The 25,501-nt window shown below is 41.1% G+C and overlaps 1 protein-coding gene across 2 annotated transcripts in view; it reads right to left on the bottom strand.

The window, feature by feature from the left end:
- NEGR1 (neuronal growth regulator 1) overlaps positions 1–25,501 on the bottom strand; it is a 573,510-nt gene that overhangs the window by 70,735 nt on the left and 477,274 nt on the right. For both annotated transcript variants that reach the window (XM_081866559.1, XM_081866558.1), the window contains exon 7: positions 21,905–22,056. In XM_081866559.1, the coding sequence (XP_081722685.1) occupies positions 21,905–22,056 (152 nt within the window). The remainder of the gene's footprint in view (positions 1–21,904; positions 22,057–25,501) is intronic.

Here is a 25,501-nt window from a genome sequence, read left to right on the forward strand (position 1 = left end):
CTGTGCACTGAGACTTGCTGCTCCTCCAGTCTGGGGCAACTTTTGACTTTGTCTTAGTCTAATATAGATTCAAAGGTGTATAATAAAGACATCACATATGAAAATATGGCTGATACTAGTTAAAATTATTAATATACATAAATTAACCCTTTACTATGAATTTCATACCAACTTTGTACATATACATACATATCAACACAATAAACAGATATGAACTCCATTAAATACCAATATGAATCTTGTACTTTCAAGCTACAGTACAAACACTATTTCTGAGCAAAGCAGTCATCTTTCTGTTTCTCTTCTGTTACATTAACTATATTAGTCAATAGATGGAACTCCTATGACGTATGCTTGTTTCACTCCTGCACCGTTTGTTGCTGGCTGTCAAAGACCCCTCTGTTCTGTCATGCTATTGTTTTTGTTTACAGCTGATGCTTTTATGCTTGGTTTTAATTGCTGCTTCTCTCTACTTGCTTGGGTCGCCAGCAGCTTTTGAACTACAGTTCCCATCATCCCTGACCAGTGGTCCTGGTAGCTAGGGATGATGGGAGTTGCAGTCCAAAAACAGCTGGAGACCCAAGTTTGAGAAACCCTGCTCTATATTATTTTGTGTGTGTGTGTGTGTGTGTGTGTGTGTGTGTGTGTGTGTACAAATGCTGTAAGCTGTCCAACAATTGTAACCCTAACTCCCCCCTCCCAAAAGCAAACGCATAGCTGCACAATTTGAAAGCATCTGATGAGTCAGGGAAAATGACTCAGTAGCTTGACCACCAAGCACCTGTAAGGAAGATGGTGGATCAGAGAGAGGTATGATCCACAGCCCTCCAGACCCTACCCCTCTCCTCTGTGCACCATGTTTCCTATCTATGACCACCTGAATAGGAACACCACTGTTTTCTTCTTGCCAAGGCATATATATCCTAATTGCATATAGACTGTTAAAAACTGTCTAGCCATTTGCTTCTGGAAATGGCTATGAAGATCACCAAACTGCTTTTGGTGAAAAAACCATTACTACTTTTCAGTCATTTGTCTTCTTTACTAATTGGATTGATTCTATTTATTTTGTTTCAACCAGGCTATCACATAATTAAGAAAATCTTAGCGTATTAATTGTACAGGCTTGACACAGAGCACCTAACTTTTTAATAGAAAAGATTTTAATAGATGAATCTTTAGCCAAGAGGTGTATAAATGGTAACACTTTTCAGATATTAGTAGGTTGACCAATAAATGCTGATTAATGGATATTGGGGATCTATCTCATTTATTTCTAATCTTAGGGAAGCCAGGGGAAACTGCTTGTACAGTGTCTCTATCATTGTATCTATTGTATTTACCATTGTATTTATCTATTGTATTCATGATTATATTTATTTATAAAGAAATGGTTGCCTGTTCTAATAACTAGTCATTTATGGTGATCTTGAATAACACAATATAGTCATGAAATGCACAGTATGTCATAGATACCCAGTGATAAAATGGTTGGCCTTGCCTCACCTCTCTTCAATCTCAGTTTAGCCATGGGTTAAAGGGCTGGTCTTCACCGAGTCACTTTCTTGAATAATTCCGTTCCTTGTTTTTCAAATAGGAATATGAGTCACTTCTGCTTCAGCTTTAAGAGCAAAATTTTGATCAGAACTACTGCATATATTTTTTTTAAAAAAAGTTATGTGGATGATAAACCCCCCCCCCCCCCCGTGTGTAGCCTATTTGATGCAAAGCTTTTAAAGCTTAATGGAATGGCCTTGGGGCAAACAGAAGTATCTAAATTTCCCTCACATTTCAATATATAGCACTTGGCCTTCCCCTTTACATTTGCAAAGGAATCTGGAATACATTTGCTGAAAAAGGTTTCTTTAGTTCACTGAACTAAACCATGGGAATTCAGTTTAGGATATGTAAGTGGGGCTGTTTTCTTTTTTCTTTTTAACCAAACAGATCTAAAGGATTTCCTGACTGGACAGAATATTATGAGCTTATTCTTCTTTGAAGTGATTGCATATTCAATAGAAACCAAGGCCATTTGGTATTTATAAGTGAGCAAAGTCATGGGGGAGGGATTATAAAATTGCAGATGAGATATGTCAGATACGCTTTCACTTTCCTTACAACCACAGGAAGTAACCTCCCAGGTCTGTGGTGCATCAGTGGGAACGCCCACTGAAGTACGGTAACCTCCAGGCCACATCAAGCACTTCCTGCTCTTCCTTCTTCCCAACACAAAACAACAACACCCTCCTCGTCTAGGGGAACTTATACACAGAGTGCATCTTACCAATGAGCAAATGGGACTTGACTACAAGTCCCAGGATCTCCCAGTAGGGAAGCCACTCATTGAATCATTTGTGGCTGAGGAGGAGGGCCCCCACATTGGCTGAATCTGATGCATAACTGGAGTATCTCTTACAAAAACAACTTTTCACACATTGATATGAGTGTCTGCCACCTCCTACCTCATCTTCCTTCATTCCTAAGGTATTTTGTCTTGAGGGAGGGAAGACTGGTTAGGGTTGCAAATTCAAGTCGGCACTCCTTATTGCAGGCATTCTAGGTGCAAACCCAAGGTTCTTGTTTCCTTCGCAGTGAAGTACAATATCATTCACAGAACCCCATGCCATACATGGTAGTCAAACCACTGCTACCAGTCCCCATTTCATGGATACAACTTAGTATATGATATACAATTTTACAATGTATGTATCATTAGCTTTAAAAACTGATCTACTTCCCTAAATTTTGGAGTAGAATTAAATCCTGAGTTGGAGCTATGATTGGTACCATTTAAAACATGATCGAAAATAATTTTGTCTTTCAGATAATATATTTTCCATGACAAATGTTCCTGCATTGTCTATGGATTATATCTGAAAATAAAAAGTCTTTTGTGAATGAGATGTTACACAAAAGTAATTTACCTTTCTCATGCTGTGCCTATGTTCCTGCCACTATGGCAATTTGCACATAAGTTCTTTGATAATTACTGTGTAATTACTGTGCTACTGATCCATGATGAATTGAAATCCACAGTCAATGTCCCTCAAATGAGTCGTTACAAATTTGTATAAATTGCATAGTGAAATGGGCTTCATGGTAAAATTCATAAACCAGATAAAATTCTGAGAAAAACAAATTCATTAAGATGGTATTATAGCTATAAAATTATATAAACAGTGAAAGGAAGAAAGAAAACATTTGTACCTTCTTGGATCCAACTTCCTGTAAAACATTTTGTTGTTGACTGAACTTAGCTTAAAAATGGAACAAGCAGGTTTTTTTCTGTGTTCCAGGTTCATTCATTACTTATGTTGTTGTAAGCTGCCCCAGAACCTTAAGCATCATCATCATCAGTATCAATATTCAGGAAGAACAGACTTTTTGCTAATAAAATATAGGATCAAGTGCTTTCCAATAAAAAGTAAATGAAAACATATATGAACTCATTTGCAACAATTTTCCATTTGCTTCATTGCTGCCTTTCTGTTGTAAACAACGAAACAAAGTACTGGTGTTCCTTTTCTTATCTAATGCCAAACCAGTAACAAATTACATCTGACTTAAGCATATCCAGCTCTAAAGATTCCTTAATGCTGGGACAGGGAACCTGCACGCTCCAGAAGTTGCTGATGGACTATATCTGATGATCCCTGATCATAAGCCATAGTGGCAGGGGCTGTTGGGAAAGAGTCTAAAGGGCCACCCCTTTAAAGGTGTCCCACCTCTGCCTCAAAGAAATGTTGAGCTTTATTTTTTCTACTATTCATAGAACATCCTTGGGCGAAAATATCCAGGACAACTTCTGAAGTATAATGTAATGATCTCAGGCAAGCAAGCAAACAAGCTCCGATAAGAATTAATGAGTCTCTGGCAGTTTTATGGTACATTTATTTACAATTACTATCCAGAGAGCGGCTCCGAGCCTGCTGCTCTTAGCTATGAGTTGGTCACTCTGAGTCTCCACCCCTTTTGCAGCACGAAGGGTGCCAAAGTCCAGTCCTTCCTGTCTTGTACTTCCGTTGCATTTTAACCCTTTCAGCTCTTTTGGTTAGGGGAAAAGGTGGGTGGATTCCCCCTCCCCCGCTCTCAAAAGAAGAGCTCTCTAAATGCTGCCTCCCTCCTGGTTGCATAGCAACCCCCTCAATGCCATCTATCTCCTCCACTCCCTCTGCCTGTGAGCTATCTGAGTCTGCTGTTCTGAGTCTGGGAACTCTTGATGAAGGTGGGTCGAACTAACCCACTCCTGCTCTGTCTGTGACTGATTTCCCTCATCTACAGACTTTGGCTCCCTCTGTGCTGTCATTCCTTCATCGCCAGAGTCTGACTCTTCCCAGGCGTTTGATTCAGCCACATCCCTGACACATAAAAAGAAGAGAGATTTGATAGAGAAGGTGCCATGTGGGCTCCCCTGGAAAATATATTGCACAAGCAGGGAGCCACCATTGAAAAGGCCCTCTACCCATTGCACAGTTCAGACAACAGGAGCATCAGAAAATAACCTTGATTCATTATTAATTTGTTTATTTATTTATTATTATTTTATTTAATTATTTTATGTACCTCCCTTCATCTGAAGATCACAGGGCAGTTCACAACATAGCTATTAAAAAGTGAAGACAACTGTACCATGCTACCCAAACTGCAGTTGCCTTTCCAAAAGCAGCTCCCACATGGCTGTTGTAGTGCTCAAATGATGAGTAATCAACGTGGGCACAGTTTGATATATTGGAAAGGTTCCTTCCTATCTAGCTGTAGGTGAACTTACATAAAGTGAGAGGGAGGGCAGAGGGAGACAAGAAATTAACTTTTAAAACTACTGATTTTCTTAGGAAACATGAAACATTTATTAACAGTCTTTCTGGCATAACACATATCTAGTATTGATAGTTACAATGCACACTATTTCGATGTGTGTCTTTCAAATAATGTAACGAAGAAGAAACAAACTTTGAGCACTCATTTCGTACCTAGAAAAGAGGATGATCAAAACAGAAACTATCAATGGACTTCATGGTAAGGGTTAATTTTATTTAGCATGTTGTTCTTTAAGATTCCCAAACCATCACAGAGTTTTTCTGATCGCTTGTAAGCTGCCTGCTTTCATCACTTACTCTTAATCAGAACTCCTCAAATCGCCTGTTAGGCTTTCCGTTCATCAGAGGGCCAAGCAAAAGAAGAAAACAGCTCCACTGAGATGATGGGAAATCCTAATTGCTCCCAGTGAAAACAACAAAGGCGACTGAAATGCAGTTACATTCAAAGCAAAAAGAATAATCCCGTAGAATGAAATTTCATAGGCGAAATGAGGGTAGGCATTCCCTTCTCAAGAGGAGAAACATGCATGCAAGGCAACATCTCCATAGCATTCCCTTGATCAACTTTGAATGACAAAATGGGGCCCACTGATACACTTAAAGGTAAAGGTAAAGGGACCCCTGACCATTAGGTCCAGTCGTGACCGACTCTGGGGTTGCGGCGCTCATCTCGTTTTACTGGCCAAGGGAGCCGGCGTACAACTTCCGGGTCATGTGGCCAGCATGACTAAGCTGCTTCTGGCGAACCAGAGCAGCGCACGGAAACGCTGTTTAGCTTCCCGCCGGAGCGGTATCTATTTATCTACTTGCACTTTGATGTGCTTATGAACTGCTAGGTTGGCAGGAGCTGGGAGTGAGCAACGGGAGCTCACCCCGTCGCAGGGATTCGAACTGCCAACCTTCTGATCAGCAAGTCCTAGGCTCTGTGGTTTAACCCACAGTGCCACCCACGTCCCTGTTCTCGGATTACACTGATACACTTATCCAGTGCTAAAAACCCCTCATTGCTACTGGCATGAACATTGTCCTTTTAACTCTGTGCTTTTTGCAAGGTGCTTGCATATAGCATGAGCTTCCAACAATAACCCTTTTTGGCCATGGATGCACAGATATAAATATGAAAGATGGCTTTGCCTATTATGAAGCACAAAACTGACCCCCGCTTTCTCTCTTTGCACTTGCAGTGTGCAGGGAAAAGGGAGAACTTGGACAGTTGTTTCCCTCTTGCTGTTCTTTTGTTGCACAGGGCTGAAATAAAGACATGGACTCATATTGCTGGGTTGAATAAGGGCCACTTGATTGAATGCTAAACCAAGTATGCAGAGGGAAACTATAGGTACAGGAACCAATTATAAATCAGAAAAGTCTGCAGCTAGAAAGTCAACTAATAATACCCTGCTAGGTCAAGCCACATCCTAAAAATGAGTATGAAGGCCTTCTTGCATCACCACCCCCTAGAGCCCAAAAACTCTAGGGGGATGTGGCAAGTTGGCCACAGAGGCAGTTCTTATCCTGCCCCCAGACCCTACAGCCTTGAGCTGCAGGCCTTTGAAGCCCCAAATTACCCCCAAAGGAGCATAAGCTGGAATCTAGTTTCCCTTCCTGCACCTTCTTCCTAAAGTGACCCTAAATTAACCTATTTTGAAAAACAGAATAATCACATGGCCAGATTAATCTATCAGCTAATCAAAACAATGAAGAGCCAGGTCACCCAGAAGAGCCTAGTGAAAAGACACTGCACCTTATCACCTCCAATCCCAATTTGAAGGCTCCATTGCCCTAGCCACTATCACGCTAATGGGTGCATGCACCCCAGGAGACAGAATGGCAGCACTGGCTTCAGATCCAGGCTGCAAGCTCATTCTGCTGCCTGAAGCAAGCTTGGGCAGTGGAGCAGGAATCCTGTTTGGTCTGCCAAGGCCCTGTGGTTTTAACACAGTTGCTTCTGGACAATTCGAAATGCTGCATGTTTTTTCTTTACATATCTCTATAATAAACTGTGTATTAAAGTATAATAGACCCTGGTCTACTGCCCCTTTATTTTCTTTCCAATCTATGAGACCTATTATGTTGTAAAAAGGTAAAGGTAAAGGACCCCTGACAGTTAAGTCCAGTCACAGATGACTCTGGGGTTGCGGCGCTCATCTCGCTCTATGGGCCGAGGGAGCCGGCGTTTGTCTGCAGACAGTTTTTCCAGGTCATGTGGCCAGCATGACTGAGCCGCTTCTGGCGAAACCAGAGCAGTGCACGGAAATGCCATTTACCTTCCCGCCGGAGTGGTACCTGTTTATCTACTTGCATTTTTTTGGGGGGGGGGGCGTGCTTTCAAACTGCTAAGCTGGCAGGAGCTGGGACTGAACAACGGGAGCTCACCCTGTCACGGGGATTTGAACCGCTGACCTTCTGATTGGCAAGCCCAAGAAGCTCAGTGGTTTAGACCACATCACCACTCGCATCCTGTTCAATTATGTTGTAGCATACTCCAGTTTCAGACTGAAGATCCAGACTCATGTCTTTTGTGTACCTGTGATTGGTATATACATGTGTATGCAAAGGAAACATGGTAGCAAAGCAATCTCATCCACAACCAGGTCATACCCTCCAACATTTTTGTCCCCAAAATCAGTTCGTCAAGAGGGGCAGGATCTTCTGTTCTAGTGCTCTGGGGATCGTCAGTAGGGTTGTCTCAGAGTCCTGGACTAGAAGGACTGGAAGGTGCTCTGGCGCTCATCAGCAGGGTCATGCCAGACAAAAAACCAGAATATTCCAGGATCCAAACAGAAGCTGGGGTTGTCTTATGTGATCCAGGATATCTCATCACTAAAAATGGGACACTTGTGCAACATGCCAGCTGCTGTTGTTCCACCACTATCAACCAAGGATGCACATGGAAGCCTCACTTTCTCTCTTAATTCAACTCCACTTGCAAACCTAGAAGCCTGTGCAGCCTCACTGTGCTCATGCCTGGGATTTCTTTTTATTTGAGAATAAATGTACAACTTCACCACCAATTTATCAAATAGTGTGCATGGTATATATAGGATCTGGTGCACAGGGCCAAGACTAGACCAAACGGTGCCTTGACTTTAGAATATTTTATTTATTTTATTTTGCATTTGCCATCCATTTCATGACTTGGACATGCAATTTGCATGCATGATTTATCCCTGTCATATAAGACACTTAATGGGCATGCGTGGATCTGATCAGGATTACTTATTATTATATTAAAAGAATAGAGAAGTATAGTAAGAAACCCCAAAGCAAACAGTGGAAGCAAATGCAGACCCTTTTGCTGTTGATCTTAATATTTTATTTCTGCTGTGCTGTGCACTCCTCGGTTGCTGTGGGGAATCCATCAAACGTATTCATTAGGTTTAGCTGAGTCATTGATATAATTCCTGTACTTTTCCTGTTTCAGAGCATTATAACTAAAGATAGAAAATGTAACTTAAATAATCGAGCTCTCAGCTTTGAGGTTGCTCACCGAGGAAAGTTCAGGATGTCAATATGCTAGAAAGGATAGAATCCAGAGCAATACTCTTTGCATTTACAATTCTTTGCCATCATCCAAGTACAGTCCCCAGGATTCTTTGGGGGAAGCCGTGTGCATTGGATATGCTTTAAATATATGTTGTGGACCTGCCCTTAGTTGCCAAAAGCATTCAATTTTCCTATGGATTTCATACTTCTTGGTTTAATTTCCTAAATATGACTAGACAAACATTTTCCCCATTCTTATCGAGTCTTTAAAATTTTGGATCTTACCCCAGTGCTGGAAAGAAGCGCAAGCTTTTTCTTTTCATAATTGTTCTTTCTTCCTAGTAATATAAATGTCACATGTTGTTGTTTAGCCGTTTAGTCGTATCCGACTCTGTGACCCCATGGACCAGAGCACGCCAGGCACTCCTGTCTTCCACTGCCTCCTGCAGTTTGGTCAAACTCATGCTAGTAGCTTCAAGAACACTGTCCAACCATCTCGTCCTCTGTCGTCCCCTTCTCCTTATGCCCTCCATCTTTCCCAACATCAGGGTCTTTTCCAGGGAGTCTTCTCTTCTCATGAGGTGGCCAAAGTATTGGAGCCTCAACTCCATGATCTGTCCTTCCATCCTTCCGCCCTTCCCTTCATGGATCACTGCATTGCCATGGTGAAGGGGCTTGAATAACTCAGAGAAGCTATGAGCTATGCCGTGCAGGGCCACCCAAGATGGACAGGTCATAGTGGAGAGTTTTGACCAAACGTGATGCACCTGGAGCAGGAACTAGCAAGCTACTCCAGTATCCCTGCCAAGAAAACTCCATGGACAATGACAACAGGCATATAAAAATGTCACATAGCCGCATCTAAATGTCTGAATGTCTGCTTTGGTGTGTGATTCTTTCCCTTCATTTTTTTTTTGTCTTCCTTGAAAAAGCACTAGAAAAGAGTGCAGTTTTCATGGGGGCAGAAAACATCCATGAAACATACCTCTCCGACCATTTCCTTTCAGCCCTGATCACACAAAACAATGCTACTTATTGCTGTATCACTGACACTCTTGGCTAGTCAGAGACCAGAAAAGGAAAATGTTCTTTTCAGAAGGTGCCATCTTCTGAAGAGTACTGAGGGGGCCCGGCACGACATCACAACATTGTGCAAAGTCCTGACATAGGGCCAATGGGGCCAATGAGGATAGAACAGCAGAGACATTGAGTGTGGCCCCATTTCCACGTCACATAGTTGTAATCACGAAAGGGGAGAATCCCTGAAAAAGACATTAGGGCTCTGACGGAAAGAGCTGTATAAGTGGTGGTTGTTATTAGAATAATTCTATGGCCTGTGTTGCGTATATTCTATGAATTTTTTTTTAAAAAAGAAAGAAGCAATGTTGTGTGAACTCTTAGGATTAAAATGCACTGTGGGTTAAACCACTGTGCCACTTGGACTTGCCGATCAGAAGGTCGGCGGTTCGAGGCCCCGCGACGGGGTGAGCTCCTGTTGTTTGGACCCAGCTCCTGCAAACCTAACAGTTTGAAAGCACACAGTCCAAGTAGATAAATAGGTACCACTCCAGCCGGAAGATAAACAGCGTTTCTGTGCGCTGCTCTGGTTTCGCCAGAAGCAGCTCAGTCACGCTGGCCACATGACCCAGAAAAACTGCGGAAGTGGACAAACGCTGGCTCCCTCGGCCTGTAAAGCGAGATGAGTGCCGCAACCCCTGAGTCATTCGCGACTGGACTTAATTGCCAGGGGTCCCTTTACCTTTACCTTTTTAAGATAACAATGGCTATTTTTAAGGTTAAATGTAAACCTACCCCACTTTGCAGTAGCCTGCAACTGTTCCCAAGTTTGGCTGAATTTATTAGAATTGCAACTTGAGTCACGGCTTCTCCTTGCAAAAACTGCAAGGAAAGTCCTCTGCAGCCCAAACCTGATGCTACATCAAATAGCAGCCAGATATCATTATGATTTGTTTTTAGGGTTAGTGTTTTGTGAACTGAGTAGAGCTAGCAGGGGGGAAAAAAAGGCTTGGTGGGTTTCTTTCCCTTTTGTAGGTTATTGGCTGACACAGAAGCAAAAGCATGAACATAAACTAAATTTCCCTGGAGAGTACCTTTCTTTTGTAGAAATGACAAAATGGCTAGCTCAGTGGTGTTACTGAGCTAAAACCTAGCAAAATCTGCCACAAAACCAAACACATTAAATACAATAACTCAGCCAATAAAAGAAAGCACCTTTAAATTTAACGACAACGCAAGCCAATAAAATACTCACAATATTTTCATTCAGTCTGTGGAGCAAAGTAAACGAACATTTTAAACTAATTCTCCAGATCCCTGTAAAAACAGTCAACTTAAGGAATCTTCCTAGCAATGGCCATGTACTCCCCCCCCCCATTTTATTTTTAGTACAGGTAGCGAAATAAGAGCTGAAAGAACAATTCAATAGAGCAGGTGACACCATATGTAAAGGATATCAATAAAGTATTGAAGTGTCAAGTCATTATTTATTATCCAACGGGAGAGCCTGTAGATGCACACATTTGTAGCAGAGCACAACTTAATACTGCAACAACTATTATTATTTTCTATGTGCCTAAACCAATTTTTTCTCTATTCAGAATCTTTCCAGAGTTGTGGGTTCGAGCCCCATGTAGGGCATTGCAGGAGTTCGAATAGATGACCCTCTGCAATTCTATGATTCCTCTGGGTATCAGCTCTCCAAACACACACACACTTCCTATCCTTCTGCACAGGGCAATTATATTTATAGCTGAAGTCGTGGTGACAACAGCTTTCTGGTCCACACTAATGGTAGCATGGGAAGAGGAAGCATGTTCATATATTACAGGGTGGAAATAACCTGTTTCTGCCTCTGACAGGTGGGCTTGCACAGACTAGCATCTGTATGTAGATGAATAATGAACAAAGCTCTAAGTGTTCACAGTCTCTGTCTGTTTTTATGTAGTTAAAAAGAACAAAACCCCAAACCCAACCCATTCAAACCAAATAAATTGCTATCAGTCATTGTAGTGGTTTTCAAACTTTTTTCTCTGGGCCACCCTTTCAGAATAAAAAATTGCTACACAACACCAACTTTTTATTGATAAGAAATACATTAAAAACAAAAAGAATCAACCCCTGATTTATAGCAAAGAACACAACTACTCTATAATATGAACATGGGACATTCAGAAAGTAAAAAAAAAACTATGCAGCTACATGACAACATGAATCATTCCCCAAATATAATATTGATAGTCCTTGAATCTTCTCGCTACCAATGTGGCATTCCACACCCTTTGAGAATCACTGGTCTAAGGCCCAAGTCTGGTTTTCCAGAAATCATTGCATAGGCAAAATATACACAGGAGACATATCGAATGGGCTCAATGGGAATCAACACAAATGGCCACACAGATAAATTATACATACAGGCAAACTGCATTAAAAGTAAAATCCTATAGTTTCGGTGTTTTAGAGTTTGCATTCATAAATGTAGTAATGGGAGTTTAGACCAACAAGCATTAACACATACTCCTATGTATGTTTATTTTTTTAAAATAAAACATAAGCTATGGCAATGAATATTCTGTGGTTGGTTCAGCTCTATGTATAGTGCTGCTTAACTGAAGTTTTAATGGGCCTAATTTATTTTTAAGCCATTGACTAGCAGCTCGGGGGGCGGGGCAGCCCTTAATACAGTCACAAAAATGAACACAATGCTAATACTGTGTTTTTGAACACCATACGACACCCCTGCTCCTAGAATATGTACCACTGTGATGTGTTTCTATTCAATCACATGTTTGTTTACGGAAAAAGCAAATGTCAAAGGCACACAAATCATATATAGGAAACACACATTATGTTGAATAGAACAATATTTATTCCATATGATGCTAAGTGCCCATTTGGCAATTTGAACCTCGCATTCAAATAGTATGTGTAATTACACACTCCTAGATTCAGTGTTCTAATCACAGAGGCTTAATTAAGATGTTTATTTTAAGCAGCATTTTTTTTTTACAATACAGCTTAAGAATTATTATTATTTTTAATCTGATGTGGGTTTTTTGTTTCACTATCAGCAGAATCAGTGTTCTCACTTCCTGCAAATTTTGCTTCAGGGCAGATGGGCTGTGGTGGGGTGTGACTGAGGATGACTCATCAACTCTAGGTGCTCCTGAGCCAGTTAGGTCTAGGTAAACAATGGGTCTCCAACTTTGGGGGCCTAAGAATGCATCTGGAAATCTAAGGGACCCCCAATTTGTCAATATTCTGCAGGAGGGATTAAAACCGAAACTTGAGGTTTGTGTATTTTAAAGTGGATTAAAAACACTCTGTTGCCCTAATGACCGCTCCCCACTTAAAACGGGGGGCGCCCTTTGCGTGGACGCGCACAGCCCCTAGATCTGGAGCAGCTCCAACAGCATAGGCTTGGCTTTGCCTTCCCTCAGGTGGGATACCTGGAGGTCTCCACCTACCTCAGTCAGTTGTCCAATCCCACCTGGGGGAAATGTTGCCAAGGAGACCAGGCCAGGTAGGGGAGGGATTACCTGCCCACACAATAGAGGGAGGATCTTACCTGGGAATCCTCACTTGGCTCCAGAGCTTCTCCCACCCTACCCACCCTCAGTTAATGTCTTATTTTGCAGGTTAACTTTTCTTCACAGGTATGCGGGTGCTGCTACGTTAAGGTCGCTGTTAAAGGGCCGGAAAGGAATTTCCCTGCATTGGCAGGTTTCGCCTTTCCCGTAGCAAAACGTCACAACTTTGGCGGTATCAGGCCTTGGGCGGAATCCTTTAGTCCATCTTCCTCTTTGCGGCGGTGATACCAGGGTTCCCCATTAAATGGGTTTCTGAAGGGAGGCTTTGACCGTATGCCGAAAGGTCATCATTGCTCTCCCCTGCGGCGGCGGCGTAACGGGGGCGGCTATCTCTGCTTGAACATATGTTCTCCAGAGCCAGCCCACCCCCCCCACACACTGGATAACCCTGAAGCTCCCTAGGTCCCCAGCTGGGGACTGGGGAGGGAGAACGCCCAATGCCTGAGCCAAGGTCTACCCACATTTGAAATTTAATAAAGTTGTGGCCAATTTAATCCCATAGCACGTTGTCTTGAGTCGTTATTCCACATGACGGGGGGGGGGGGGACCACTCGGGATCTGGGGACTCCGCCTGTCCACGCAATGAAACAAATTCACTTCAAAACAAAACAGCAAACTTTTTGCAGTTTGAATGTGATGGGGAAACGCACTGAAAAGTGTGTAACAAACAAATTATGCCCCACGAACAAATCTGGAAATTGTCATATAACTGCTCTGTAAACAAATCAGAACAAATTCTCAGTAAAGACCAGATAAAGTCTAGCCACCATTTAGACTTCATTCAAGCAACTTGCTGGAAAAATAGGTTTTCCAGAGGAAACCTAAAAAAACTGTAGCGGGTATGACAAAATAGTCTTTTCACAGATGAAGGAATGGTCATGATGTGAACATGACTCTTCCTTGAAAAGCAGGAAATAGCGACACTCATCCCAAAACAAAACACAGGCAAAACCAGCAGGAACTCCATCTCAAAGAATGTTCCCCCAGGCCAGAAAACATCAATTAGAAACTGGAAAGGGGTAAGGGATTTAAATGGATGAGAAGGCACACTGGTGCCCACAAAGCCTTTCCTACTCCCAGGAGGGAAGGGATTGTGAGCGGGAGACGATTCCTGCGTCATGCAGGGGGCGCTCCGCCCCCTACTTCAACTCCAGGGCTGGTGCCACGCCCCTCACTGGTTGGGCACCCAATAGGGAAGCTCGACGGGGGCGTGGCTTGCTGCTCAAACACAGCTGCACCAGCCATCTCCACCATTGCACACACATTTTCTTCGAGTCACCCACCCTCCACTCCCTTTAGATTAGCTGTTCCTGAGACTTTGCTATGGACCTCTGGTTGGTCGCCCTGTTTAACCAGGGGGCCTGGTAGGAGTTTTTTCCAATTGGCTAAATTGGCCCGGCCTCTTGGTTTTTTTCGCCTACCTCGTAGCAACCGTCACAACTTTCGTAGTATTTGGAGGTTAGGCATTGGAATGTGTTGTTGCTGTTTCGGGGGGCAAGGTGTGGCCATCGCCTTCCCCGACAATTTTGAGTATTCCGCTAAAGGAATCCGGAGGTTGTGGATCCTGTCGGATGCCCGTGTGGCGGGGGGCCATGGCACGACCCTCGGTGACATCAGGAAGAGAGCCTATAGTTGGATTAGCATCAATAGGCTAACCCCTACTGGTGGTTAACCCCTCCTCGGACTCACCCCTCTACGAGTGGGTGGAGTCTAATGTTCCGTGGTCCAATGCCTAAGCCAATACCTTCTCACATGCTGTAATCAATAAAGTTGTGGCCTTTACCTTACCCATTAACCTTACATTCTGTGTCCACGTGTCTTTATTCCCCAAGCGGGGATCGGGTCCTCAAATCACAAGAACCATGTTGCGGACTCCTGATATAGACCAACACATAGCATGTGGTAGCAAACTAGAATGCACAATAGCAATCCAGATCTATAGCACTTGGTCCACAAAACATGCCACGCTCCATACATCACTTTGGTTACCCCCAAGGCCATCAAATGGAAACTTTACTATAAAACATTTGCAGTGAAGGATACAGATATTTAGCTAACATAGTTTGCCCCAGATGCATCTTTACCCAGCAAAGGATCATTTTTTAATGAGTGGACTTGAGGACTCCAGTTCCAGGTATTTTGCACTAGGCCCAGGTTCTTGTGCCTTTACCGCCTTCTAAAAAAGTTTTGTGCTTTTATGTTTTGCTTATGATCTTGCATCTGTTCATATAAATTAGAATATGCAAATTTCATGCAACTTTATGCCATAAATTTTATAAAGGCCAAGTAATGCCTCAGCTCCTCCCCAAATATATATGTCTTGTCTCCATATATGGAATACATACGTCTCCCTCCTTTTCTTTCCTACCGTCAGAAGGGCCAAAGCAACTTTCAAGTTCACTCTAAACTTCCGTTCAGCAAAAAAAGTTCTCCTTTTATTACTGAATTAACATGACGTAAATATGCTGTTATCTATTTCCTTCTTCTGCCACTAAAGCAGATGTTCAAGACAACATGGTATTTACATTTCGCCATCCTTATTACCATCTCTCAACATTTCTATGGCACCTTTCATCCCCAAAGAGCTGAAAACATATGATAGGTATACAAACAGATCACTTAATTCAGCGCTAAGATGAATCTGTGACAGCTGCTTAACGACATTAAGCGATGATAGAAGCTTTTGTATATGCAGCTGAGTCCCCTTTAAAATATTATGATGCATAATTCTCTTTGCTTGACAGGAAGGCAGTAGTTCTCAATTTTATTTTATTCTTAAAGTGAAGGGCTAAAAAACTATCATGCAGGGCACAGAATGGCTTCACCAATGCTTTCTTTTTTAAAAAGATATAAAATAGCAAAATAATGATTTCAAAGCAAGTTTATAGTCTAAGTACCTATTTGCTGCAATCATGAACATTTGTATCTTTTTTTTATTTGTTACAGTGCAATCAAAAGTGGGAACTGGAATGGAGGAGGGTTGGCACTCACTCAACCTTGTGTTGCCCATGTCACTCCTGCGTACTGGGAGAGAGAAGGAAGGGGCAAGATGGCGAAAGGATTGGCAGATTGCGATTGCACTGGCAGGAGCTCCAGGAGCGTCTGTGAACTGCCCTGAGGCGGAATATAAATTCAATAACTAACTATAAATTTAATAACTAATAATAAAAAGATTGCCTAAGTCCAATAGAGTACAATCTGTTTTGTCTTCAATAATTGTGCATGGGACTAGCTGCGTTTTTTTTCTTATTGAAATCAGCGGAACTCATGTCATGCAGTGACTAAATTGCCTCACTTATTTCAGAATGACCAATGTAACACCGGATCCAAGACTATAATCTTAAATCAAAACCATAAATGTTGAACAATTAAGTAAAATTAAAGCTGTTGGTGATAAATGGTAGCAGTACTCAAACTATGATCAAACATCTTATGATTTCTTTCAATAAGACACAGATGGTGAGCTATTCAACCTTGAGTTCTAGCATGGTGGCTTAGAAGTAGCTTCATAAAGCATTCACAGTGACACTTCCATAAATTCTGCAAAACCAGCCTGTTATTCCTAGTTGTTTTGAATTGATTACAACTTAGATGCCTGTTGCTTGTAGGTAGAATCAAAGTGATTTTCGGAGTCCCAGTTCCTATTTTCTGGGGGCAGATTACTCAGCCATTACCTGCCCCTCCCTTCCACACAGCCTCCTGATAAGCTGCTCTGGAAGTAAGAGTGGATCACCTGGTGAGGTCGAGCCACAGCTATAGCCTCCAAGCAGCAGCAGCAGCAGCATTGCCATTTACCAGTAGGGGTGAGGCATGGCAGTCAGGTTGTGCTGCATGGGTACATCAGTGGAGTGGTTCCCTCTGACCTACTGGATGAGCCACCTGAATTTTGTTCAATGGGGAGTAGGCTGCAGGTAGAATCAATGGGATCTGGAGACACAGCTTTGAGTGAGCAGTAGTGCTTTGAGCTCACACTGAGGCCTCGTTGGACCCAAATCAAACCAGTGCATATTTACCTGTGATTAATTTCCATGAAGTGCAGATGAAATGTAAACAGAAATATTAATATATGGTCTGCATCGTAAGCCTACTTAGCACTTTTTTTCCTTGGGTACATGAGGTTTCTGAATACACACATTTTAAGATATGTGGGTATTTCACTTGCTTTTTCCACACAGAATTTGCAGCTTTGTTTAGGAATATTTAGCAGCAATATTGCTCCCTTGCTTCTGTGGTTTGAAAATAAGTAAAAATTATGCAAGGCAGAGTTAGTCCCTGTTTTCTGGCAGTCTCCAGATTTGTTTTCAAGGAATAGGAATTTTGTTTGTTTGTTCCAACTCAACACTGTGCTAATTCAGAAGCAGGGTTTGCATATTTAAATACGCTTAACTCCTTTTTCATTGTCTCTGTGTCTTAGCTCCTCTGCAAATGGGCCCTTTCATCTCGGGTACATATGGTAAGACTGCTTGCTCCTTTGGGAAAATGGGTTTAATGAATCATAAAATGCATGCTTTTACTTATAGCAAAGACTTCATTTTTCCTCTTTCTAAGCAGAGGAAGCTCTGTGCAAAAACCTGCCAAGTAAATAATGCAAAATGCTTAAGGTGGGCCCCTAGATGGCAGGATGGGACTATACAGTATACACACCCACACAGTGACAGTGTTATCTCAGAAAGCTTCCAGTATGTATTGGAAGCAAAATATTAATAATATATACTTCAGAACTAATATTGTTGGAATAGACTAGAAGAAAGATTAATCACAAATAATTAAAATTCTGTGACTTGCTATATTATCCTTGATATCGGGAGATGCTTCGTTTTTCATGTCTACTGATGATAGGTTGTTTATTCAGCCACAAGTTGTGCCCCAGTGCTCTTGGCAATGTGGTCACAAAATTCACAAGGCACTGATTAGCTGGAAAGGTTGAAGAAAGATTTCACAACATCTATTCTGCCATCTAGATCCCCATCGCCTTAAAGAAATTCTCATTTGTGCTGGCTTCAGCAATTCCATTCGTAGTATTATTTGCATAGCATACATGTGGTGATCTATCATTTAGGAAATAATCGGGGACACACCTGTTTAGCTTCAAACAATTACATTACTGAGTAGCTAGACTTGAGTTCCATCCACCCACCCCAGTGGCACTTCTACACCTCAGCACTATAACTTCTTTGAAACAATTATTGTTATGATCACCTCCCTCATTTATCAACTTCTTATACTACTGCTGTACTGAAAATTGTCTCTCATTTTTTTTTGTGTGAACCTTTCTCCAACAATGAATGAGAAAGGAAACTGAAATTATCAAAGGGGAAAGACAAGTTTGGTGAAATTCTCGTGGGTGAGATGCAGGGTTTGTTGTTGTTGTTCCTGTGCTTACCTTATTTATGAGGTGGCTGAGGAATGTTTGTGGAATGTTCATTCTGCAGGTCATCTCACCAGTGGTCTGTAGTCTGCAGCCTTCCCAGGTGCTTTCACTTTACTTAAATCCCAGGGGAAGACATCATGAGATAACCCCTCCCACTGGGCTTTTTCATATCAGGAAGTGGAGGCAGCTAGAGAGCCTGCAGAGTGCTAGAGTGTTTACTGTAAAGGAAAGCACACACAGCACCCTTGACCACCCTGCAATAATAATAAGGGATATCAAAGCCTGAGGAAGAAATGGGGAAGAAAAGCCTCTTTTGCAGGGGAACAAAACCTTAAAAATATGCAGTAGTATTTCTTAACAAAGATCTGTGTACTTTTACACACCCCTGATCCCAGGGTGATTATTACAAAACCAGGCAGGCTCATGTTAACTATTTAATAGGGATGGGTGAATCTGTCAATTTCAGTTTCTCTAATTTTACAATCTTAAATTCAGTTCTCCACATTTACATATCTGTTTCTGATTTTATTTTATTTTAATAAAAAGTCCTCATTCACCAGTCCAATCCCTGAGGCTTTCAGGTGAGTCATGGTTTGTGGTTTCTTATGGCTCAGACAGACAGCTCATATTCACAAGGAGCTGTGTGTTAAGAACTGTGGGCCTAATTTTATGGAATTCCCTTCTGGTTGACATCAGAAAGGCCCACTGTTGAATTTCTGCTGCTTACTGAATACTTTTTTAATTTAAGCAGGCTTTTAAATTCCATTCTTATTTTATAGTTTTTACTCATTTTCAGAATAATTATATTGGGTGCCCTGTGCACCACTTGGAGATTTAATATAATGCACTTTTGAATGTTATTTTCACTAACAGGTGCATTTATACTTACACTTTGCCCTAGTATGTGTACACATTACCTGGCTGGAGACCTGCATTGCAAAATTCGGAGAAGTGTGAATTTTAAAGAGTAGTTTTATTTCAGTTTGTGTATTGCTTCAGAAAGTGAAGACTAGGTAGGTTCACCTTTAAATGTGAGCACAATCAAATCCATCCATTCTCTACTATGTTTAGATACTCCTATAGATAAGTATAGACTGGTTTTGTTTTAATATATTCACTTGGTTACTTATCCTGAACTAACCATACTTCAACTAAAACTCTTGAATCAGAAGTTGGTTAGCTAAACAAGGGCTCTTGATTCACCTTTCTCACATTTTTGTGTGTGGGTATATGAACAATAGCAAAGCTGTTGTCTTTTTCTCAGTTCCATAGAGAAACAGGTGTTCAACAAACAATTCAAGGTAAGTTGTAAAAGGGTTGTGTGACCAATAAGACAAAAGAGTGCATCATTACAGCAATAACACCAACTCTTGACTTCTAATTCATCATTATTCTTATCTGTGACAAATACTTAATGTTACAAGACCACACAATGTAAGCATAGCAGTCTGTAGTACTGTACATTGCTATTTAAGCAAACACAAGTATGAGTATTTCTCAGAAGTCTTTCTGAACATATTTCCAAAACAAATATGTTCCTTCATGAAGGGGCATTATGGTGCCCCTGAACAAACCAGTACTACAGTATAGATCAGGGGTCCCCAACATGGAATCTGTTAGTGGACATTTGCCCATAGAAGCTTTTCCTGGTGACCATAGTGCCTCCCAATGCTACGAGGCTTGAAAGAAGCATTCTGCTATAGCCAATAGAAAAGATTGTGGTGTGTGCTTAGTTACTTCTATGTGTGGTGACCATGACAGTTTCTCTGGTTTGCAGATGTCACCATGGGTCAAAATGGTTGGCAACTGAAGCACACTTTTCCTGTTACTCTGCCCACTCTAAGCAATGCACCCATGTTTCACTGCTATGAAATGAATTGTAAGTTCAAAGCAACTTGTATCTGAGCATGGGTGTAGCCAAGGGGGCGGGGGGCTGCAAACTAAATCAATAAAAGTACATAGCAAGCTGAGGTTCTGCCCCCCACCGAAACAAAAGGCCTGCCCCCCTCCAACCAAAATCCTGGCCATGCTCCTTGCGTCCAAGTCTAAGTTTCAAGTCAAACATACAAACAAGTTGGCATTCCTAAACATACGGCTTGTAAATCAATCTTGCTCATTTACATTTTTCACCATGAAAGTGGTTAAACACTGCAAGCAGCCCTGGGATCACATTACCTCCACTACTTTAGCACCTAAAGTTGAAAAAAAATAATGCCATCACTAGAAGTCTTCCATACATATCCAAATCCTTTTCAAGGGACACAAATATAAAGTTAATTAGCAAGGATTCTGCAATAGTGGGAATTTTGCAAAAGCGGAGGTATGTTGTCTTCTACATTTATAGAATCAGTTGCTCCAATGCTATAGTAAGGCTTTGTTACAGAACCATGATAAAATCGCTGTGTCTTCACACACCAATTGCAATCCTGCAGGGGAATGGAGATAGCTGGCCAACAGGGGCTCCATATCCTCAGTCAGTATTGGCAGCTTTTCTAATTACTCCATTCCAGACACTCAATTATTTCTTGTATCTTCCTAATGTATCACCAGCTCTTTATTTATTCATGAACATTTTAATTAAGAAATCAAAGTCTTTTTTTAAAAAAAAAATAGTGAGCAATATTTTTTGTCAGATTCTATTTATTGTAACACTCGATAAAATATGTCAGTGAATTGCTCATTGTCAGCTAATTGAATTCTAAAAGAATTATACATGGCGTATGATATGGCAAACTTCTACAGCTCCCAGAACACACATACCCAAATAAATAGTTCATTCCTGTAGGCAAAACCTTGTGGCAATCTCATTAGTATATTGGACTTGCTTCTTAATTGTATATGTCACAATTGTTCACCTGAGCTCATGAGATGGCTGCAAACTATCATAGCCTATTTGCGTAAGAACCCCAGTAAGTTCATATTCAACGTCCTACATTAGAGAATGATGTACAAGCCAGAAACTTCCTTTCATACCTTGGGATATATCCCATACATGTGACAGGTGTCAGAAACGGAACACACATGAAAGAACATTAGGACCTGCAAGTAACACACATCAAACAACAGTCTTTCAGGAAATGAATTAATCTTAAGTAGGAACTGATGGCAGACACTGAGGCCTACTCAAAGTATTAAAACTTTCATTTGCTTTTTCATGTGCCCTGAACTTGTGCTTTGCAAAGCACTTCATGAAACTGGCCGACCTTTGCCTACAAAATTCACTACTGGTTGGCATGTATGGTGAACTCCAGAGTTAGACTTTTTCATGAAACATGGTGGCACTTGTCTTAACCATACTCAGCAAAAGCACAACTCACCTACCAGGCCTTGTATGATCCAGCCCTAAGACTGAAATTCTTCCTGCCCAGGTCAGCCCAGGTACAATGTTCTTGTACTCTGCTTGAACCAAACGAAGCCAAACAATCACGAAACAGAGTTGTTGTATCCTGGGTCACTTCAACCCAGACCTACCACCAAATGAAATGCATGTGAAATTGTTCAGAGAAAAATGTGGGAGTCAACAATACTTTTCAAGAGATCATGAAGCAGGTGGACCTCTTCAGGGCAGAGAGGGTAAAAGAAAAAGCCTAAGCAAGAATACTTTCCACCATCTTTTTTTGACTTACGGTTAAGAAGCAGGCTGGCATTGGTTGTGCCTAGTTTGTTGGCAGCGACACATGTGTAGTTTCCAAAATGATCCTCCGTCACATTGTTGAAATTTAAAAATGATCTTGAACTATAGCTTTTAATAGTAATCCCTTGTTGTCCATTGATCAGTCTAGAAGGGAGGAAAAGGGAAATATTCAATTAGAAGGCATAGGCAAATATATTTTGCATTTTTCTCTCATATGGATGGAAAACAATAGTTTTTACCTGATTGGGATGGAGGAGTGAATGAGATAACATGGACAAGGAATGGCAGTGATGCCATATTGGGTATATGATGGTGTTTGCCACAGCAAAGGGCTTTCCATTTTTGCTCAAAAATAGATTAAAGGTACCTTTCCTTTCTCTACCAATTGATAGGGGGCAAGCCCAGTTGTGAGTAGTGAAGGTGGTATGGGGGAAACGCCATAGGTAAATAGTCTGGAAAGAGATGCTCAGTTCAGGGAGCATTTCATGGGCAATCAAGAGAAAAGCTGGCAAACGACTTAGGCCCAAGAGCACTGAGTAAGGAAAAGCTCTTCTAGCTTTCCTTGGGCATTACAAAGGGAGTAAGGAATACTGGCACCAACAGGAGACAGGACAGGTCAAAGGGCTTCAGGTGAACTTGTATTCCAAAGCAAAGCAGGACTGATACCAATAGTCTTACGACTAAAAATTTGTTCCAGTTCATCAAGATGATGATTTAGAAATTAAGAACTCTCAGAAGCCCTTGTTGCAATGGATGTGTGTGTAAAGGAAGACTGGGATTGTATAGCTGCATTCAGCTAAATGCCTGCATACAGCCCACATGGACTCTTTGCATATGATCAGTAACCCTAAGAACCATTATAAGAGCCATGCAAGTCTATGGCAGCTTTGGGAACTGAACCCGTATGTCCACTGAACATTTATTTGTTGATTCGCTTATGATGCTCTCAACACAAACCCCTGCACCATCAGGAAAGTCTCCTATTACCTGCTTGGTTTAGTTAAACTTTGTTCCATTTTACACACATCAATAGCACTTGCCTGAGCCCAAATGCTACTTCTGCATATGCAAAATGTTGCTCTCTTCTCCAAAGAACAGCATGTTTGCATATTATTTTAGACTGCACTGATTCCAGACATTTGGCTTGACCCCCCTACACCAGCACTATTGCCAGTATTGGTGCTAAGTTCTCTCTCCACCACTGCTCTTGTAAGCCCTTTCCTTTCCTCCCATTTCTTTTTATTCCTCCTACCGATAGCCATCTGAATCAATTGGTGTGCACCCATCAAATGATCTTGAAATACACATCTAATATAACACCATTACTTCTTAAAAACAGACCTGGTAAATGCAAATGATCCACCATCTTTTTTTGTCATCGACTACACATCATAATGGATTTTTGCACATCATAATGGCTTTTCCTTAGTCCTATGAATTGCTCACTTTTTCACACTAAATGAGCAGCTTATGAAAAGCAAAAGCCCATTTAAGAAGGTCAGGAAGCAGCCAGGTACATTTTAATCCCAGCAGAAGTATATTAATCCCTGCACAGCAGTATATGGTATGTACTGTGACTAGACCTCAGCCTTATGTGTGTTTATTTAAAGGTAAGTCTCACAGCAGAGTTTTTTCCATTCAAGCAAAGTGAATGTAGTATTGCATTCTAAAGAGATTGTACTCTCTCTTTTCATCAAGAGCACATATATTATCCATAGAAAGCTCACTCGCCCCTTTCTGTATAGGGAAATTTTGCAGATTCACTTCTTTAAAACGATAAAGAATCAAAGTTGCTCCTTCCTATCACTTGCTACGCAAAAGGGAAGCAGTATTTTCTTTAATGTAACTTTCTGCTTTAGTGACTGTGCTTATTTCCCCTCTTCCCCCCCTTTCCTATCCTTGCGGAAGATTGCTTGTATCGGACTGGAAATACAAATAAGTTTAGCAGGCAAGTAGCTCTCTAGAAAGGTGCCCCCAGTGCTGCAGAAAATTTTGTGTACAGAAAGCTGTGGACCGGAACAGAGAGGCCAATCTTCCACTCAACAGATCAATGCATAGCACGAGTGTCCAAAGTTTGGGTCTGCATACTGAGGTGGAAGAGATTTCCAGCAAAGGAGAAACTTCATGTAACAGACATGCTGCTCCATCTTGGATTGATCGAGAAGATTTCCTTTACTCCTTTATTAGTTCCACCCTGGACTTATTAGAAGAAGGGTGAACTCTATCAACTCAGCGATCCCTATTTCTCAGAAAGAAAAAATATCTGAAGAGATTTTTTTTAATGAAAATGTTGTTTTTTAGACTTGAAAAGGACTGCCATTTTACCAAAAAAAGCTCTGAATATTCTCTGCCAATTCTTCCCACAATGCCCTGAAATTACACTGCATCCAATGCATTGTGGGAGATGCAAAATGGTGGTTGGATGGTCAATAGAAAAGTTCTGGTATGCTGCTTTCAGTGGCCACAAAATATTTGGGTGGGGGAAGAAAGAAGCTATGCCACAGCTAATGAAACCACACCTGAGTCTTTTGGGCCCTCCTCCCAACAAGCTGTTGTGTCAATTTTGCCACTTGTTGAGCAGTGTGAAGAATTTTGGGTGGCCAATTTCGCTTAGCTCTTTTTAAAGCCAAATTTAGGAAGACTCCACCAGTCAGAAAAGTGACATTTAGAGTCTTCATACGACCAAAGGTTGAGACTTCCTGGCATAGGAATTTCCAGAAATAGATGAAGGAGCAATTGGTAAACACTGTGGATACAGTAATTTGAAAAATATTTTTCTCTTGGACTCATTTATTTTCAGGACATATGTAACCACATTCAGAAGTTGGATAGGCATAGTTAAATGTGAAAATACTTAGCTATGCTTGATTACTCGGGGAATTGCTTATATTTCATCCTGAAAGCAGAACTCTTGCCTATATCAACAAGTTACCATTTAATTTTGATATATTGAGGCAGCACATCATAAATCTGGGAGAGAGGTACAATTCCCTCCCCAGCATTCAGCCTCAAAATGCATATCTATCATTATTAATAGTATAGCTGCATATTGATGATTTAATATTTTACATTACATTAATGCTCCTATTTTTTATTTAATAAGTACACAGCCCTGCATATAAAATAGCATTTGGTTTAGTCATCTCAAAGCAGTAGACAACACACTAGTAGGAAACAAATAGTCCTTTTCCAAACCCTGAAGCATGAGTTATTGCTGCATTGAGCAAACATGAACATTTAGGAATTATAGGTTTGAATAATTATCTCTAGAAACCTCACCTTTGTTTAATCTACTTTTTTCTAAGTGATTTACTTTGAGAATTCAACTTCACTTGCGTAATTTTCAAGTGTTTGAAGCTGTTTAATTCATTTTGACAAAAGGGATGGAAACTCTCAGTTTCTTTTCACTACTGTGGTACAGCAGCAAACCAAGAAAAAATAAATATATTAACAAGTTTACCGAAGTCTAAAAGCAATTCATATTAAGATGATTCATTCACGAATGCTAAAGTGTAAATTAAGCATTCAGAAGTACTTAAGAGCAAGCAATGAGTAATGATGAGACAAACATAATTGTGAATATTGAATA

This window comes from Podarcis erhardii, assembly GCF_964252035.2.
Source record: "Podarcis erhardii genome assembly, chromosome: 6".
In the NCBI taxonomy this organism is placed as follows: Eukaryota; Metazoa; Chordata; class Lepidosauria; order Squamata; family Lacertidae; genus Podarcis; species Podarcis erhardii.